General features: G+C 44.4%; 1 protein-coding gene across 1 annotated transcript in view; it reads right to left on the bottom strand.

Annotated features, from left to right (window-relative positions):
- LOC123762673 (DM13 and DOMON_DOH domain-containing protein skeletor) overlaps positions 1-21,058 on the bottom strand; it is a 118,726-nt gene extending 97,668 nt beyond the window's left edge. The window contains exon 1 of the mRNA XM_069332026.1: positions 20,558-21,058. Coding sequence (XP_069188127.1) covers positions 20,558-20,624 — 67 coding nt within the window. The 5' untranslated portion in view covers positions 20,625-21,058. The remainder of the gene's footprint in view (positions 1-20,557) is intronic.
- Between the last annotated feature and the right edge of the window lie 303 nt (positions 21,059-21,361).

Genomic DNA, 21,361 nt, shown 5'->3' with positions numbered 1-21,361 from the left:
TCTCTCTCGACTAAGACGGGTGGGTGGGTTAGTGGGTGGAGTGGTTCGCGGCGAGGACCAACCCAGCATGGTATGCTGTGACTAACCAATCAAAAGCAGGTGAGAAAGATTAACTAGAACGAGGAAACTGAAGAACATGAACAACCTGGTGGGAGAGGAGGGGGGGGGGGACATTCTATAATAAGGGAATGAAGAGAGAAATTAAAATGAGTAATGGTGCAAGAGTTACCTGAACGTGAGAGGAAGGAGAGAATAAACAGACGAATGATACTGACGGAGATAAAGAACCTCTTGATGATAAATATAACTAGGGGTTTGGGGGGGGGGGGAAGGACCAAAATTACCGTATCTAGGAAGGTAGGAGGGAAGGAAGGTAGGGAGGGAGGAAGGAAGGAGGGGGAGGGAGGGAAGTAGAAAAGTGTACCTGGTGGCAGGTGACAGTGCCGGGGTTTTGGACACTTTGGTTCGGTTCTGGCTCGCTCCCCGTTACCGTGAACATCTGTTAATAATCTTGCTCCTAATCTCCCGTTGTTCACCCTGCCTCTTACAGCTGCCGTTCCCCACCCGTTGGTCCTGATGCTGTGGTTGCTACTTCTGTTATGTCATTCACATTGTTACTGTAATCTTGGACTTTTATAACAACCCACCAAATCTGTTTATAACCGACCCTCCAATTACTACTGCTCCCACCCTGCAGCGGTCCTGTATCTGTATAATGTTTACTTTACTCCTAGTCTGTGTTCAGGACTACCGGTGACTTTCTGCTTGACGAGTAGCCTAAAGTGGCGTCCTTGACAACCCTCCCGTAGATGACAGCCACGCGTAGCCCTCAACAGAGAGTTTTCCGCGAAGGGAGGTTTTCCCAAGTTAAGCAGGTAAATGGCGAGGGAACGGAATGGGGGTCCACGGGAAAGAGGGAAGGGCGTAAAGCAGGGAGTTGGGGGATATAGCAGGGGGGAGGGGGGGGAAGGCGGAAGCAGAGTGGGTGCCAGGAAATAGTAGGTAGGTATCGGAAAATGCACCAAGCCTGGAGGTCTATGTAGCACCGTCTGTAGTTTTCCCTACAATCTGACTCGTCTACAGTACAAGGCAACCTGTAACAAATTGGCTGCCAGATTACCTGCGAGCAACACCTGCAGGCTGAGGCGGAATTTGCCAACAAATCCTCACATGTGGCGTTACCGTCGCACACATTACTGAAGGGGCTAATTACTGTTACCTCCTTGTCTACACACAACATCTAAATAATCTGTCAGCTTGAGGACCAGTCTACAGAGCACCAGCCACTTCCTGCTTGCAGTGGACGCAAGTACACAAAATGCAGGCAATCTGGGAGTAAATTTTATTTAACCAGTTATTTTTTATGTTAAGTTGTTTATGGAGAGTCCTTCACACAAGATGGCTATCACACTAAGACAGGCGTCCAAGTGCACTGTGTTTCAGTCCATCGATGACTGTTTAATACAGTGATCTTAAAGTGAAAACAAAATAAATCACAGTAAATTGTTAGTATATGGAATTATAACTACTATTCACAAACCTTTGATGGTTTTCATAAGACTATTTGAACACTCGCGAATTAATGAAACTAACATTCAGCAAGAATGTCAAGAGGAATAATAATGAGACTACCCGAAAATGTGTAAACATTTCACACCAGTAACCTTATGCAAGCACACCGAAATGTTTGACAGGCATCCGGAAGTATGCAGGCACATCGTTACTCCGTCCAGTGAGTGGATCCTGCGGGAGACTGGACAACTGCCGCTGCACGGGAGGAGGAAGTGTTGAACTCCAGGCGCCTCCAGGCGTCACAACCCCAGTGTGGGGTTGTGACTTGTCGAGGGTCACCGTCTTTGTCACCGAGGCCACCACTCCCGCCGAGAGGTAGCGTGGGAGACATGTAGGTGTCGAGTGTGTGGCCTCAACTCGTCCGTCACAAAGTGGGGGTAAAGGGAGGGGTTAGCGAGAGGGCTGGCATGTGGGGAGGCACACGACAGCGCTCGTGAGGTGATGGTGGGTGGGGAGGAAGGAGGGGGAGGTGTACAGAGGAAGTGGGACCCTGTTTACCTTCATCGCGACCTACCCAAGTGGAAAAGACATTACTTAAATTGCATTTTCATATTTGAAAATTGTTTTACAAAGCCGCGAATCTAATCAAAACACTACTGTATATGCATAAGAACCAAACAATAAAGTTCATCCTTTCGCGTGAGAGGAATTCAATGTATATTTTTGTGCGATCTTCTCTTCCACCGCCGCCCCCGCTCCCCCCCCCCCCCCCGGGCCTCCACAACTGACTAACGAGTCTCCCCCACAGAGCGTCGTCAGCGACACACTGGTGTACTGACCTGTGTCGACCTGAGCTAACCCTGACCCAAGGCACTAACTCTTACAACATTGCTGCTGCCACCACCACCTCTCGCCTCCCTGCCAAGAGCAGCAAAATAATAAAATTTAGCAGAAAGAATGGTGTCGATGTATTACCATTTATAATATCACGAATCAGAAAGGGCATACAGACGACATTCCCCCATTGAGTGAAGCAACCACCACTGATCTGCAACATTTTGTACCGCTGCACAGCACCGGACGATCGATTGATTGATTAAGCCTCCCAAGAGGTGGCTCGGGCATGAATAGCCCTCAAAGGAGCACTGGACTAAACCACAATTTATGGTCGTCTGTTTGTGGCGTGTTCTGCTGTAAGGGCAGGTAACAGGGCGAGGGGGTAGTGGGGGACGGGAGGGGATGGGGAGATCGAGGCAAGTAACGCAAGTGAAATGTCATGGGGCAGAATAAAGGGCTTAAGGATGACCGAAAAACTAACACTTGTATATGGACGATGTAGTGTACTTAAAGCAGACCTGCTACCGACACCTACAGGTAACACAGGTATGTTATGTATGGGTGACTTTAATGCTCGTCACACTGCTCGTGGTGAGGTTCAGTGTAACAATAATGGAAGGGTCTTCTTGAAATACCTTATTGATAATAATATTACTGTGTATGATACTGATAAACAGACCCATTTATTGGGGGAGTAGGCTGGATTATGTGATTGGATACAGCCTAGTAGATAGTAACGTCCACGTTAGGCTCATCCCAGAACTAGTAAGTGATCATTTTGCAATATATTTTGGAGTACAATGTAGCGGATATTAGGTCTAATCCTCATCCTAGGGTTAAAAATCAACATTCCAGACAATTTTAAACCGCACTTTAAGGCTTATGTACCCAAGTGGTACACTGGGTATACATCTGTATCAGTGGACCACAATGACCCTGTCAGTATCATTACCAGTTATTATGATACCTGGGTTAAATCAAGGAAAAAAAAAAGAACAGTCGTTCTTCCTCGTGGACAGAGGATCCTATTATTGCAGAGCGAGCTAAAGTGCTTCAGCTTGCTGGCTGTTATAAACGAGACAAAACAGCTGACAATTTACTTGCATTCCTTAATGCCAGAGATTTTCGCGAGCTTAAGTGTCAAGTTAAGGACCCATATTGGGAACAATTCCTACAAGGTATCAATAGAGCCACATCATTATCGGAAATGTGGAACAAAATTAAAAACATTACCAAACCTTCAGCCCCAGTTCAGCTTCATCATACTCCTGCAGAATATGCTGACATGCTCCTAGCTCAATGGTCTAGTGTCTCACAAATTTCTTCCTTACCCCCAGATACATAGCAGCATTTAAATAATACCAACATTAACAGAAACTAATATTGAAAATAACACTTTCCTCACCAGATTTAACGGATCAGCTTGCTATATCCCCCTTTGAATTGACATCAGCATTAGGGAAACCTAAACAAACTGCCCCTGGTGAGGATGGTATAACTTAAGACCTTGAGCTTACTGAATGATGTCCCCTATCCACCCTCTGTTTGACCTATCAAATGAGCCTCTCACAAGGTATCTTGCCATAGAAATGTACAAAGTCTCATAGTACCAATTCCTAAACCTAATTCTCAAAAATTCAGACCCATTTCCCTTACATCTTGCATGTGTAAAGTTTCTGAAAGAATTGTTCTCAATCGTGTCATGTTTCAGGTCAAAGAAAAACTGGCTCCTAACCTATATGGGTTCATGCCCAAGTGTAGCACACAAACATGCTTTGCCGAATATTTTGTACACTCCCAGGATAGGACACAGGGAGCCTTTATTGAGCCCGTGGAGACTTGTGAATCTTATAAATATCTTTGAGTCAAGGTTAATGATACAAATCTCATCAGCAACCTGCGCAAAAAACTAGTTGAGCGCCTTAAACCTCTCAAAACTCTTGTTGGCAAAGGATTTGGCATTAACATAATATATGCTCGTAGTTTTTATGTTGCCTTTATACGATCTGTTGTTGACTATTATGCCTTGCATCATCTTAATTTTTCTCCTAAACAATTACAAGGCTTACATGTAGTACAGAATAATGCCATGCGCATCATCTTTGGTTGTTCTAGAACTGTCAGAATTGTTAACACGAGAAAGGAACTAAAATTACCTTCCATTTACGAAAGAATAGTTCTACTTAGTACAATGTTTTGTGCCAAAACTTTGAAAAATAAGGGTCCCCCCCCCAGCTCTATTCAAATTATATTGAGATGCATTCTAAACAATTCTGACTGTTCCCTCAATCCACCGCAAAAAGCTCCTTACAGTGTGTGGCTCAGTAATTGTGCCTACAATCTTCTGAAACTGAATATATCTCTTAATATTGATAAAACTGTTCACTATATTGCCCCATGGAAAGATGTACAGGTCTCTCTGCATTATATCCCCATCAGTGTAAAACAAATGTATAACACTGAAACTATGAGATGTATAACATTAGAAGCTGTTGACAGTCATCTTCAAAATCTCAAACTGAATCCTACGCCTTTACTGATGGCTCCGTGCAGTTAGGCACTGGTAGAACAGGTTGTGCATGTGCAGTGTATAAAGGGAATGAAATGATCATGTCTAATACACAGAGATTGAACAACTGGGCAAGTACGACACAGACTGAGCTATTGGGTATTAATCTAGCCACTGAGTACCTAGAGCTCAATGGTGGTGGAGTGATATTCTGTCACTAAGTGTTCTGCAGTCCTTAAATAACCCATCTCAATGTATGTCTGAAGTAGCTTGTAATATTAAATGGAATGGAATTTTTGCCAATGATAATAACTATTGTATAAAATTTGTGTGGACCCCATCCCATGTTGGAGTTGGAAAACATGACTTTGTAGATCAATTGGCCAATGAGGCTTGCAGGAAAGAAAACACTGATTATGACTTTGGACTATAATGCAATTATTAGAAACATACAAATTAAAGAAATTAATTCAGATTTAGAAGAAGTAGGATATGCCCAGAGACCTGAAAGATGCAGTATTAAAAGCTATGACAAGTTTTGTAATAATAGCTATTTGTATGGTCAGCACAGTAACCGGACCAGGCAATGGTGATGTAGTCATTGAGCGAATTCGCCTTGGCTATAGACACATCTGGCAGGTTAGTGAGGCTGAGCCACTACCAGAATATTCAGATTGTAAACTCTGTGATAAACCTTTAATGCATTCACTAGAACACTATATTGTTGAATGTGAAACTGTAAAAGATTTTAGACCTCCTGGCCTATTGTATTACCAACTGTGTAACTATTTCATTGACTCAGGTGTTCTGGACGACACCCTAACAATTTATCCAAAATTTGCTTGTCCATTTTAAAGAATGAAGAACAATTTTATTTATATTACTTCTAAGCTGCATCACTTATGAACCCATCCCTGCCCTTGTGTGGCAGTGCACAATAGAAAGTTGTTTTTACATATTCACACATTAAAACAGATTGTAACCATAATATTATATATATTATATATATTATATATATATATATTATATATGTATTTTGCCAGTTTAGACCTATTGTCTTGTGTATGACCCTCTGTCCTGCGTGACAGAGTACCAGCATTATCCTCACTTTAATAAGACTTAATTGAAATCCTCTGATAAGGCACAATTTTAATTAATTTTGTCAATAAAGATGTTAATAATAATAACTTGTCACTGTTCTTGTATTTGCTGTATTACTCTCAGGCTAACAAAATGTATACACGACTTTCCTGCACCTGTCCCAGCCAGGTGGACTGGTGGGACAGGTGCAGGAGGAGGACAGCCGCCAAGAGATAAGAACTAAATGAAGGTTATTGAAGTCACGGTTGTCGTGTCCTGCTCATTTCAGGAAGCATCGTACCCGAAGGTTTTTTTTAGTTGCGCGTTTGTACATTATATATACACACACACATTTTATATATATATAATATATATATATATATATATTATATATATATATATATATATATATATATATATATATATATATATATATTATATATATGCGAACAAGCCTGAACGGTCTCCAGGCATATATGTAACTGAAAACTCACACCCCAGAAGTGACTCGAACCTATACTGCTAGGAGCACCCTGTACGCCAGATGCAGTGTGCTCCTGGCAGTATGAGTTAGTCACTTCTGGGGTGTGAGTTTTCAGTTATATATATAATATATATATATACATATATATACATGCATATATACATACACCCCCCCCCCCCCCCGAATGACAATGGGTTATGCAAGTACAGATTCTGGCGGGGAAATGGTAGTCATGTCGCGTGTACATTGTGTGCTCTTGCTCGCTTCCTCATGGGCGTGTTTGCCTGCACGTGTGTAGCAGCAGCCAGCAGAGGTAAGACTGTTGCCTGGCGGAAGACTGGAGGGGAGAACAGCAAGGTCAGTAAGTGTGAGGGGGCAGGAGAAACAAGATGGGAAGAAATTCAATTGTGATAAGAGGCTAAATGAATTTATTGTAGACAAAGTATCTTTAAAGAGGAAGTGATGTGCAAATACCTGGGCCAAGCCCTTTGTGTTTCTCCAAGTGAGGGTAAGAGGCTCAACTGTATCTTCTTCCCGTGTCTATTCCTGGACAAGCCGACCCAGACAGGCATTTCAGGCCACATTGTCCCACTCGTTAAATTACTCTTTGTTATAACCCACAAGACTTCCTCTTGCGGAAACATGAGGCCAAGTGCACTAATGGGGCGGAGGCGAGGCCAGAGATGCTGGCATAGGGGGGGGGGGGGAGGAGGGCTGTGGTGGTGGTGTTGGGGGAAGTGGAGGCAGTGTGCCGTTGGCAGGAAGACGGGTATACTGCGCCAATTATTCCTTCACCCTTGTTCTGGTCGGCCAAAGTTGCTAGCTCATGTGCAGACAGCACGCGTGCGGCTCTATTGAAGGGGAAGGGCAGAGTATGGACTGATGAAGGTTAAACCGCTTAAGAGGTGGCACGGGCATGAATAGCCCGTGTAGAGTATGGCTGGTATGAACGAGATTTGGACGAGAGTGATGGGAGGGAAGAAAAAGAACGAGGTGGGAGGGAGAGAGGTGGGATGGAGTGAGAGTGAGAGTATGCCAGGGAGTGCGCGCGCGCGCCCGCCCGCCCCATCACCCAAAACTGCTAACCTTGACTACCCTCTTTCTCAAAGACAAGTGAGCGACGTGTCAACACTAAAGGTAAAACAACAGTGACGTTCTTGGCCTTGAAAACCACTAGTGTGTCCTCGGGCGACCACTCCACAAGTCACCTCCGTACAGGGAGTCCTGTGTACACTGACCGACTCCACAGGACTGACGCCCCTCTCCTGGGCGACGGAACAAAAGATAAGGCTGCTCTTCCTCGTCGAGCACCGCTCCTGTGCCAGGCAAGTCCACTACGGGCTCACCATAGCCCGTGCTACTTGAAAGTTGTTCCGAGTAGCTGATTCTATAACAACAACAACTTCATTATTCCATAATGCCGTTGATGTGAAGCAAGTACAAGGTTATAATGTTCAATATTAAGCCTTACCCTATACAGTATTGCCCTCTCTTCTCCGAGCGTATGTCTCGGACGCATGCGCCTTATAACATTATATATTAAAAATGACTATGATTAAGAGTCTTTTTCGGCACGTTGTGGAATTATTACTAGCTTTTCTTTAGACAATATCAAATGACAACACATTAGGGAGGAAATAATATAGTTACCTACTGGCTAAACTGCCTTCCTTTCATCTCAACCTCAACCACATCTCCAACAGACTTGCAACGTGACCGTATTCCCACACTCCCCTAAACAAGAGGCAGAGCCCAGTGCTCAGCAGTACGGAGCGAGGATAAAGGAAAGTGAGGATTATCGTGAGGAATGCGTATGAATAACATTCTTCCAGGATAAGAGCAACTGGAGGTGAACCAAAAGTTTGAACATGCTGGAAAGAGACAAACATGACGGCACTTGTACCGTTACTGAGCAAAGATATCGGCTCGTTATGTTTGACATGTATATTGTATATTCTGGATGTACAGAACAATTGTAATGTTAATATTTAAACAAAAATTACTATTACACCCGTCACTTTACGCGCCCACCCTACCGACCAGGTCCAACACGCTACACTACGTCCCCTCCAGGCAGCCCCACCCCCCCTCTCCACGCTGCAACACAAGAAAACATTACAGCACACTCTAGTCTAGGTGGGATGTATCCGGCAGGTCTGCCCTGCTGGCACCGCCGCGGAGAATAGGGAAAGTAGCTGTCACTGGCTCACCAGAGCAGTGAGTGATCGGGCAGTAAATTTTCCGGCACCAGAGGCATAAAAATGTAATCTGCGCCGTAAGTTTCCATAAAGTATGTTGGGTTTCACACACACACACACACACACACACACACACACACACACACACACACACACACACACACACACACACACACACACACACACACGTACATAGCTGTTCAGGTACCAAATATGAGACAACTGGAGGGAGACAAGACCTGCGACGCAACAGGATCACTAATAATCCACGAACACCACTCACAAGGAAGAAATATTTCAAGAGGATCACATATCTGGCTATATACTATCGGGCAGTAACAAGAACCAGGTGAAACTCCCGACATTCTCCCTCCACCACACTTCACAAATACTAGTCCCCCCCCCCCCCACAGCGTACCTAATACATGATTTACAATCTTCCTCTCTCAATCCACACATTTCATTCTCACACACACACTCACTCCACTCTCTAACTCACTCTAACTCTCTCCATTTGACCCCAGTAGAGTTCCTCAGGGAGCATCAGTAAGCACTATGCCTTAGTGCTTAGGCATTTCCCGAGACACTCGTTAAGGCATATCCCCCCCACATGAACGCAAACTATATGATCTCCCGGCACTCTTAAAATAACAGTCCGTGGCGAGGTTCGGGCTCTGGGGTGGGAGCAAGCTACATCATTACCCAGGTTTGTGGACTCTAAAAAATATTTGTATATCATATTTGTAAGTACACGGCTATGTACATCTATGGAAACCTTGTGTTCCGCTTACAGCTGCCTGGGTACCTTGTACGACCACAACTGACTATATAGAAAACTGCAGTGTAGACATTCTACACTGCATCACTAACGCAGTGTAGAATTTAAGAGCCTGAGGCATACCCAAGCATGTTCCCGCTAAGTTATTCAATATCTGGAGGGGGTGGGGGGGGGGTTACTACTGCTCTTGGGTCCCGCCTCAACTCTTAGTCGACTGTACTATATAGGTTCCGGAACCTTTTAGATTTTGCTTCTTACTTCACAGCGCATTCCATTTGATCACTATATGGACATAATTTTTTTCTGATGTCCTGGGCTTGTTTGGGCGTGCTTCCATGTGTTCTTCTCTTGTTAATGTACTCTCCATATATATAAAATTATATATTATATATATTTTCCTTGTCTGCTCTGTCTTTCCTCTCGAGAATTTCGTATGTAGTGATCATGTCTGCCCTGACATGTAGGCCGAGGGGTTATGGGTACCATGCTTTTCCAGTCTTGCATGAACCGTAAAGGAAAACCCACAACACGGCTTCTCATCATATATAGGTGTTTGGAGCACAATAATTAGCGAAATCTTGAAGTCTAAATATATACTGTAATTTAATACGACTGAGAATCTGAATTATCAACGAAAATTAATTTCAATATTAGAAAAATGTTCAAGACAACTGAACTCGTCACAAGTAGGTTTTGCTGCCACTCACTGAAGGGTTACAAAGAAATGAACCAATTGTCACATTGTTAAATCTAGTCACTCAACAAAGTTGAGAGTTCAATACTAAGATTTCCTTTACGTCCAGCGAGATGCAGGATCAGAGCCTATCCTTTCAAAATTATGGTATTTATAGTAACTTGTTTGATCGAAAGTACCAATAAGTCCTATTCTTTCTGGAGGATGGGTGCAGGATACTTATATTCCCGTGGCGCCAGGAACCCGGTCACAGCCGGAGAATTTGATTTATAAACGGCGAAGTATATCAATGTCTGTAAGACTGACTGTCTTGTCTGTCCAAAGCTGGAAGACCAGACGCTCGGGAATAGCTTCGCCCAAATTTGCATGGGGGATTGTCTGGGGGTATGGGACGGATATAGGCTGGCTGAGGTAGGCTTATGTAAAAGCATTTTATAAATATTTGCAATTATAAACACCCGTAAGCCATTTTCATGTTGTCAAGTGTGAAATATAGCGTGTGATTAACGCCGAGTTTTTCCAATACTTTGGGAGTCTGTGCGACACAGAGGTTGCCAGGATCAGGTTGGGTTACCATTACTTGTGGCAGGTGGCTACAGGTGACGGATCTCCCAATCCTGAGCACTCCAGGTGCAAACTCTAAACAGGAACTGCGGCATGATCTCCCACACTACATCACCGAATGTCCAGTTATTAGACCATTCAGACCCATTGGCACGAGGTACCTGGAGCTTTGCAATTACTTTATTCACTCTAGTGTTCTTGAAGATATCTTCATATTTGCACCCACAATTTGCCAGTGCAGGCTACTGAACATATGGCTCTGTATGACTAATCATCCTGCGAGATGGGGACTTTTATTGTCACTGCTGCCTTATTCACTCTTGTGTTGATGATGTATCCTCTTAATGCACCCAGAGTCTGCAGTGCAGACTACTTTATGTCTCTGTATGACTAACCATCCTGTGTGATGGGGATTTTTTAGCATCACGTAGCTAGCTTTTTGACACTGTACTCCTTCATATTGTCTAGGGTAGCTGCACAAATGCAGACGTTCCTAAATGTGTTAAAAAAAGGAGAAGGGGGGCCTATGGGCGGGTCCTCCCAATGATACAGAAATGGTAAACAATCATATAAATTTCCCTGTCTTATTTTTAGGGAGATATAATCATGTTTGACGTCAAAATGTTCGCAAATGAATTCTCTATACCAACATATACGGTAGGGAGTTAAGAGAGACGTACAGAGACTCGGGCAACGCAGTTCTCTTCCTAGATTTACTAGTTTCCCTATCCATAGGAAACTAGTAAAGCCATTCAGGAGTAAATCCATTTACTTGTCTATTGCGTTTGTTCCTGGTGCAAATTTTATAGAAACTTCTATATTTCGTCCACTTAAAACTGTAACCGTCTAGGAGCGGTAACTTGCATGTCCTGCACGTGTCTAAACCGATTTAAAGCTTATTAAATGAGCAAAATGTTAATTTATAAATGTCCTAAATAAATTTAATTCACAATGCATATTTGCAGTCTTTGTGTCAGATGCGTATGTTTTTTGCCTCCTAATTTTTATTACCGATTCAATTTTTTTTCTTTAGCTTCACTGGTCACTGTATCGCCCACAGTCTGCGTATGAATGGATATTTAAAAAACAAAAAAATAAAAATAACTTTAGTAGTTCCGGGCGACAACTCCCTCACACCCCTGGCGGACATTGTCTCGCAACTTGCGGTAAGAAGCCACAGCTCTGCAGTAACGAGTTTCTTGCTTGTGCACGCGTTCTCTTGTATGTGTGTATATATATATATATAGAGACACACACACACACACACACACACACACACACACACACAGTGTTGAACCACACGACGACCTGTGTGGCAGCTCAACAGATGGTCCCTTCACTGTGGCGCCATCCCAGAGTTACGGCAGCCAGTGGCGACACTCCGTCCTCGCCCCATTCCTCTTCGCTCCGAATTCGCAGTGTTCTATGAAAGAATAACAATCTAGGGAGGTTGAAAATACGTTAGGTTCTTATAATTCTCAATGACGGTACACAATGCTACCGGACAACAAAAATTTTCTACGGCAACTTTCCCTATTGCAAATGATTCTCACCTTTGGTCCTATGGAAGCCTGCTACCTAACTAGAGCGTGGCAAGATGATAACCAGAAAGATTTCAAAGTTATAAAAACGAAAAACTCCTGTTAGTCATTCTACAACGGTGCACAACATTTTCACGTCAAACCATCAGTTATCAAGAGCGTCCAGAAACCTGACGTGGTCCATGACTAAGCAGCTGCTGCTCGTATCCCTAGTTTACAAGGCAAGAAATACCTGTACACCTTATGATCTCAATTGCGATTATGACGCACAAAAACCAAATCGTTCTTTGTTAAGTGGGAAAAGTCTGGCTAGGAGAAAAGTCATGAGAAATTAGGTTAGATGAAGCGCAACACTTCACTACGTTTAGTGAAAATTTTTCTAACCATTCTTTGTTGTTCGAGATCTGAAATTTGTTGGAAACCCCAGTGGTCAGCCCACTTGTCTCAACTTAAATTTGTTGCCTCTAAGTGGTATATAAAATGGCTTTGTACAAAGATGTGGGTTACGTTAGAGCCAGTCGCAGGGCACGACAATACAGGTTTCCCGTGTTTAGCCGAGAAGTAAACATCACACACACCACAAAACTATCAAGCAAGGGTGTGATCCACCCACAGAGTACAGAGTCACAGTGGCCGCCTTGCCTGGGAGAGTTCACCCAACGTGGGAAGTGCTGGTCATCCGCCATGCTCCCCAAGCACCGGAGCTTGGTCCATCGCCGACACTACGCCCCACACCGTCGCCACAATCACCGGCAATACCTGTAATATTTACTGTAGTGTGTGATGCAGCGGCCCTGTGCCACTTCCTGCGGCTCCGTGATACGCTGTTTGGAGCAATGCACTCTGACCGGCCCCGCCCCCCTTTCATACTATTGATACCTTTAGTGCAAGGTCGCTCGTCCCACTCGTGCATCACTGCTTTTTCAATACCAGCATCATGGGAACCGTCTTTCAATGAAACGTTGTGTAGATTGCTTGGCCATCCAGCCTAACTGGCACAAACACGAAAATCAACTCAAACCTGACATGCATAGTACAGTGACGGGTTGAGGGAACATTTTAAAAAACACTGCAGAATAATTTTTTTTGTATATAGATAAAAAAAAAAGTTTACCCAACTGAGCGAGCCTTTAAAACGTGGGAAAATGTGACCTTTCAGCGAGACGTAATTATATAAACGGAAATAACTGGCAACAGCAGAGCCTCAAAATTTGGAGAAAAATAAGCACGCAGAAGGCAAATATTTAAAAGGATTGTAATACAGGTATACACATTTAAAGAAAACTTCTCGAGAGGCGTGATCGAGCAACCCGTCCTCTTAAATATAACGTCACTTTTGGCTCGTATGCGAGCTATGGCCAAATTTGGACGTAATTTGAAATGAAATCTACCCAAAAGTGACGTACTGTTCCGTTTTCTGTTCGAGTCGTCCGGCTTACTCGGCAAGCTTAGAAAAGGAAACTATCCAACCGAGTGGCCAGCAGGATGCACACCCTCCCGGCGACCTGTTAAGACGTTGTTAATGACTGCGTACTGCGAACAATATAGAACAAGAAGCTCATATGCAGAGATGACGCCTCATGCCTTCCCCACCATCTTCCTCCCCCACAGTGTGTAGCTTATAACATGTGACAAGTTCTCCTGCCACGGGGGTAGCTCAACCCTCTAGTATTTTATCTTTACGTCCATTGAGATTTGCCCTTCCCGTCCTTCCCTCCCGCTACACTTCTTCCCGTCGCCTTCAAGACAAAAACTCACTTGATCACCCCTACCTCCCCGTCTACCCTACAACTATCAAGTAGATCAAGATCAAACTTTCACCACTGTAGCAGAACCCCCTTCCCTTCTCCCTGCACACCGCCGTGCTGAACAGCGTCCCATTGCCGCTACACAGCCTCTAAGGAGGTCCATACACAGTGCACACACACACTAACCCTCTCCAGCACACCGCTTTCAATGTTTGTCAAGACACTGTCACATACGGTTTGTATGTTCTCTCTTCGTTGACAAGCTTATAATCGAGCTTAGTGCCTACATAACTACGATACTATTTTAGAGGTTATTTTAGAGGTTTAGAGGTTTAGGCTACTGCCTAAACCTACTTTTTTAGGCTATTGAAAGATTATCAGCTTTTTTTTCCGAATAGCCTAGTGGCAAGCATTCTATTCTGCACATCATCTTCCTCCACCCCGCGCCACCCCCCCCCCCACTCACCCCACAAAGTACCACCCAACCTTCACTTGGTAAAGTGATACATGAAGTGTTGTCACCAACCAACCATTACGTAACCTCACGCCGCGCAGGGAAAACAAACACACACACACACACACACACATTCGAGACATGCCAGGGACGCCCAGTCCTCAAGACTATCACTATGCAAACACCCAAGCAGCTCAGCACCGTCCCCCCCCCCACCCCCAAGGTATCCACACACAGCACACCTACACACAAACATACACCCACATCTGGAAGGCAAAGAGGAAATGCCGAGGTACCGTTATCTCAAGGATAAACATATTTCCTCAGAAATGTGGGCCAAGAGGGCGAGGAAAAGAATGATTACGCTAATTGGCAGGAATAGGAGAGGGTGAAAAGGTAATAGATTGCGGGAACAAGGAACAAAAGCAGCGACGGAAAATTGTAATAAGTGTTTTGGAAAGAGGTAGTGAATGTGCAGCTATGAACCAAACTATGAAGGTGCCATGAACCAGCCCCCTTCAACCCTTAATTAACACTGCCGTGTACAAGTTCCCCCTCCCTCAACCCCACACAGTGCCGTGGACCAGTCCCCACAACTGTAAACAAAAGGTAGTGACAGCTTCATTGCGTCGTGACTTAAGCAGGTTTGTGTTAAGAGTGTGGGGTTGTAACGGGGACAACCTATAACAACCACAACCCATCAACCTTAGCGATACAGAGATCTTGGCAATTAAAATCGTTTTCCAGAAAAACTTGCGAACAAGTTGGATTAACCTTAGGCTATACAACCCAAGGTGCAATAAATCTTATTTATTCAAGTGTACATTAATAAAAAAATAAGATTAATTTTCAATTCAGCGCCTGTCCAAACTCGTTCGTTGTTCAGAAGAATCCCATCCATCAGAAGCTTTTTTACGGCGATAATTATTTATTTTGCGATGACATTACCAACAGATCCCAATTTCCCCTCGTGTTGTAACGACGGCAAAACGAGTCTATTTACCAAATATCGACAACAGTGCAAAAAAATAAAGTCACTCAAACTCGAGGTTACCGCCTTCGTCTCCGAGCAGGGCGGCTACCGTCTGGGAACCTTGAATACAAGTTTCACCTTGGGGCGGTCGCAGAGCCTGGCCTGTGTGCTACCTTGTCTGATTTCTCTAGACTCTCCAGGCATCTTCATTCCTTGCATCAAGGCTTTCCAAACTCTTCTTGAATTCATCAGTGATCACACACTGACTTAAGAATTAAAGGTGGGCTGCATTTGAACTTCGATTTAGTGTACGGAAACGAGTTAAATCATTATGTTTCGTAAAGCTGTCCATATTCATTATTATTCTTACACTGTGGCAACGGATCTGGGAAAACCTTCCAGCTTATTCTCCGCACCTCCTCCCAACCGGTGTCCAGGCAAGGCACCTTGTCAAACAAAAAATAGTTTCCTTCACAATTCACAGCAAAGCAGGTCACTGCAGTACGGTGGGGAACACACTGCAGTGAACGTATTCACAGTTCTTCTATAAAGCAAACAAACTTTTTCAAGCATTATATAGCTTCCAGACTATGAATTGATAGGATATGGTAGTGTAGAAAAGGCATTCTATTAAATATCAAGAGAGGCTACTATCTGTTTGCCTTATGTCTGTGCTAGAAGAATTCAAGTCGATATTTAACCTTTAATACGGCTGCGCGCCGTCATGGATGTTCAACAGAGCAAATCGACATTTAAAGAGCAAATTAGTTCTTTATGCTAATTATTAACTGATAGAGCATGCAAGCGATGCTGCCCTTGGCTCAGACGTGCGAGGCGATGAAGATACTGAAGAGAAAAGAACTAGTCTCGTCTCCCTCTTCTAACATCGAACAAAAAATATATTAGCCTAATGTTTACGAACGAGTTCGTACCTTTTTCTGTGTTCGTTTTCACAAACATTCGTACAAATTTCTTACTTCCCTTTATTTGTACAAAATCCTCCAGTTGCTGTAGAGACTTTCTTTCGTCGCCGTCACTAAAGCTCCGTACTCTCGTAACCTTCCAGCACCCGCACGCTGTCAATGAGCCGTGTACCCCAACTTTCTCTAACACAAAGCTTGAGAAAGTACAGAAGCTTGCACTCTGGCTACAAGAGAGCCAGCTTATAAGGAGCCTTTAAAGTGATCTGGCCATTTGAATCGACTTTGAGAAGTAATTCTCCCAGAATCTGAAATTAAGAAAATTTAAGACATGACCACAACATTCAAGATACCCGGGAACACTGACACGGGTCAAAACAGGACTGAGAAGAGGGACGGGAGGACCAGGCTACAGAGAGAACAAGTGGGACCAAGACGACGATTGACAATTTATTATGAAACTACTATGAAAGTAGCAAATGCAAGACCACGAGAGAAGAAATAATCAAGATTTTCAAATTGCATAAGTTTTGCACGTACATGACTAAACCCCATTGTGTTATATGATCACACAATCCAGAAGGCGGATGCAAGGCGATATAGGTTGCTTCTGGCCGCATGTAGACGAGTATACTGGCTGTATAAATTAGCCAGCCAGGAGCACACGGTGTAGAGAGTGGGAATACATATGCTGGGCACCTCCACACAACTAAATACAACTCTCGCTACGTTACTAGACGAGAGCGTTGGGTGGAGAGTGAGCGAGGCGGTCACTTGCCAGCTATAATGCTCTCACAGTATATGTAGCGCAGCAACACGTGTACACGTACACGTACACACACACACACACACAATCAAATGTTGATAGGGCAAGACTTAATTTACAGTCTAAAAGCGGGAACAAGGAGCCAAATTTCAACCCTCGCAAGCACGTCAGTCGAGTGTCCACCTGCATTAATTTATTAGTCAGGAGAACGCCACGTATATAAAGCCATGGCTCAAAGAATTTTTTCTTCACAGCATTAGCTAGTCGTTTTTTTTTTTTTATACATGGACAAGTATCGCCAGAGTGGGTGCGGGCTGCCAACACACGCTCCACCTGGGCATGCCACACACACAAAGCGGAAATTTCAACGCAACGTATAATAGTAATCCAAGTCTCGCCTGAAAGCTTTCCCGTTCCCTAATGATGAGCACAACACCGTCGTCGACCTGCAGGACCCGCGCCTCCTCCAGTACGGGATATCCCGCTTTTCCTTCCCAACCGTTTGGTTGTAGACTACAACAACAACAACAACAACAACAAAAGAGTCTAACATGGTACACGAAGCTTACTTCAAGTGGTGAGCAGATCAGTTGCCGACAACTACCACCATGTGGGTCAGTTCAACCATACGACCATTGCATGCATCAGAGGTAGTTGCCGACTTCCATGATCCTGGGACCGTAGCATTAGAAACTGCAGTTCCCGTGATTACGACGGCAACTTCCAAAGGGCATCTCTAATCTTCCTATTATGATAATCTTGTGGCATACAACCACTAAACCATTCTCAAATACTTTCTCGAGATTTCACCTTGCTGATTCCATCAATTTGCTACCTGGGGAAAGTTTCGCGTGTCTAGGGTCAGAAAACGCATCGTTTGTTCCTCCATTCACTTTAATCACGTTAATTCACTGAAGTGATCTAGAACAATTATACAGAACAGTTCGTTAGAACTTAACTGAAGTGATCTAGAAGTGTTAGTAATACATCAATAATCAGTTTCCACAAAATGTTCTCAAGCCTTACCTTGTTATGCTCGCATGTAGTTAAGCAGGTCAGTTGTGGGCAACGTACTATGTAAGGGGGGAAAATAATTCACTTTAATGGGTTCACAGAAGGACCACAAAGCAAACTCCAGAAAACAAGGAAATATATTTTTAAGTGAATAGGCCTTACCTTTGAAACCTTAATATACATTCTTGAACCCAAGAAGGAATAGGTCTTCCGTTATTATTTGACTAACAAGTGAATTTTAAATCATTATTTAAGTGATGTGCAATTCATAAATCTAAGGGTTAGTGTATTACAGTTTCAGATTCCCCATAAAGTCATTCTTTCCATCGTATGTAATCTATTCGATTGTAGTTTATTATAGTCCACATTAGTGTGGTAAAGAAGACTACAGCACGTACAATAGAAATCTTGAGCATGTTCTTAGACAATTATCACATCAAACCTTATTGTAGTACAGAGGTGACTACCTCTGCATTAAAAACAAAAGTTGAATCAGACATGTATTAGACTGTAAATAGCGTAAGCAGGTTAGTACAGCCTAACTGGTCCATGTACGAGGCACGCCACCAGACCTGCTGCAATGCTTCTTAACTGTTATGCTAGTGCTAAATGGGAAGCCCTAGCTGTGGCCGATCCACGCCCCCCTCCACCACTCTTCTATCTCCATTTGTCAACTCTCTTCCCCCCCCCCCCATGTCACACCCCTCTCCCTCACATGTAATCCCAGTAAAGAGAACCACAATGTCATTTTGTAATTATTACTTTACGGCACACGTTGTATCAATGTAGTTTACAAACAGTGGTTCGGTTACAAATTAGGATGTTGTGAAAAGATAAAAAACTAGAAAACTATTCCCGTTTCAGACTTTCGTAGTTGTCTGTATTCGGAATAGGAACCAATCTTTCTTAAAGAGGGAGCATTTGGGCTGACCTCACCCAGTCTATGACAGTCCCATACCATTCCATGTGTCATATTGAAAAATTGGGTGATGCTAATGCAACTTTAGACACTCTTATTGTTACTTGGCGACATGTTTTTCTATCTGTCTATCGAAACTATCTTTCCCCGTGTCTGTGACACTCGCTCCCTCCGAGAACTTTTAATATATGCACCCAGCAAAGACACGTTAGTTTACTACTGTTACTTCACTGCAACTTTGGCGTTATATTGTCTGATTTTTGTATTAATTCACGAGGTACATCACCATTAGTGCAGCTGCCCTAGACTATATGAAGTGGAGTACAGTGTGTCAAAAAGCTTAATGAAATTTGTTGAAAAATCTATGGAAAACCAAACCACCATTTCATACTTCATAGGCGTTGTCGATTGTCAATCTGAAGCTCCTGGCCTTCAACCTCTGCCAAACAGTCTCGTATGTATATAATATATGGGATCTTCAGCCGTTCCTATTTACCTTCTCCTCCCCCAGTTCTCTCTCTCCCCTTACATCCTCCCGCCCCCCCATGTCACCAGTTCTTTCTTCCACATACCCTTCCCGCCCCCCACCCCAGTTCTCTCCTCATACATCCCACCTCCATCCCCCTCCATCCTCACATTTATCTTCCTCTCCCCACAACCCCGATCACCCTATGACAGTCCCATGCCACCCATATGCCATCCTGCAAACTTGCACCAGGCTAGTTCTTAGCCTTTGGCCTTCCACATTTAAGAAACAGGCAGGGATTACATTTTATGGATATATTACATTCAGACCAATCACTGTTAAGTCTGGGGCCCAGGAGCAGAAGCCCTGTTCTTCTGGCACAAGAAAACATCATGAAGGACAGTAGGAAAATGTGGAGCGGTCAAGTGAAGGTAAACGTGTAGGTGTAAACTTGACAGGTGTATCTACACGGAAGGCTGGGGGTTATACCGTGAAGAATTACCACCCCCGCGGGCGAGGGGGGCGGCCAGTATCTCCCCCCCCCCCCTCGTGGTGGGGAAAAGGGGGGGGGAATGGGGGAGGGGTGTTTACTGGTTACCGACATCGTCAATATTGTATGTTTACTAAACTGAACAAGAGTTTGGAGACATGTCGCGCCGCTAACAGTGACTCCGCAGGTCATCACTGCCACAAAACTCCCGTAACAGTCACGTCCAACATGCGCTATATTCGCGTTTAACATCTTGCGTGGGATAACAGTTACGGAATATCAAGAATAAACAACGAGCAAGAATTTGTCCTTTAAAAAGAAAGAAAAAAAAATGAGAATGCGAATTTGCAAAACACAGCAATGTGCCTTGAACATAACCCCATACCAACCAACACAAGCAAGACGATCACCAGCGCAAAGAGCCAAGCTGGATAGTTTCCTGCTGCCCCATAGCCAGCGGCTCCTCCTACCCGCCGTTATATCTATCAAACTCACCCGTCTGGGAAAGACTCTAGCCAGAAATAAACCTTCCCTCCCTTACAAGACCTGCACGACGCTGACAGGTTCCCCGCTTCTCAGAACTGGTCAAAAACTATACAACAAAACAGACCTGTAGTGACGAGGGCGCAGACAGCGACGAACAAGCGAACGGCGCGGTAAGTCCTCTCCCCTCTCATGGTTCTGGCACACTAACCAACCCGCTCACCAACACACCGTTGTATATTCCAGGCCCGCCCACTCCTCTTGTTCTGCCTCTCTATTGGATGTCATTCGTGACGTCATGGTGTATCCACCAGTCAAGTCCCTGAGGTTCCAAGGGAAGTCACGTCATGTAATTACCTTAGATAACACGGATGACGTCACAACCGCTCCCCCTCCCCAAAGAGGCTAAAAAACACATCAGAGTGTGAGTGTGAGAATAGCGCACTATGGTCACCAAACGGGTAATTTTGGTCTGTGTAGGTCACCAGCCGCGGTTGACCCCGCCCACCGCCATGTTGTGACCACAATGACCAAGCCTGTGTGGTCTGGCTTTTTAAAAGTACAGCCATGTTGGCTCACTAGTAGGGGGGGGGCCACACTAGGGGGTGGTGGGTGGCCACACTAGGGGGTGGTGGGTGGCCACACTAGGGGGTGGTGGGTGGCCACACTCAATATGGTGTAGTGTGGTCACACCCACACAAGACCTACAGCCACCACGCCCAGCTCCTCACACAGCTCTGCCCCCCTGGCTACAGTTACCAGAGCGCCACTGGCCACGCCTGAGGTGCTGCACCCTGGGGGCCGGCCCGTGCTCCAGGGGCGAGTGAGTGAGAGTGAGAGTGAGAGTGAGTGTGTATTCACCTAGTTGTGTTTGCGGGGGTTGAGCTTTGCTCTTTCGGCCCGCCTCTCAACTGTCAATCAACTGTTTACT

The sequence above is a fragment of the Procambarus clarkii genome, chromosome 27 (genome assembly GCF_040958095.1).
Source record: "Procambarus clarkii isolate CNS0578487 chromosome 27, FALCON_Pclarkii_2.0, whole genome shotgun sequence".
NCBI lineage: Eukaryota > Metazoa > Arthropoda > Malacostraca > Decapoda > Cambaridae > Procambarus > Procambarus clarkii.
Note: the sequence above shows the minus strand (reverse complement) of the source record. Positions and strands in the feature narration are given on the sequence as shown.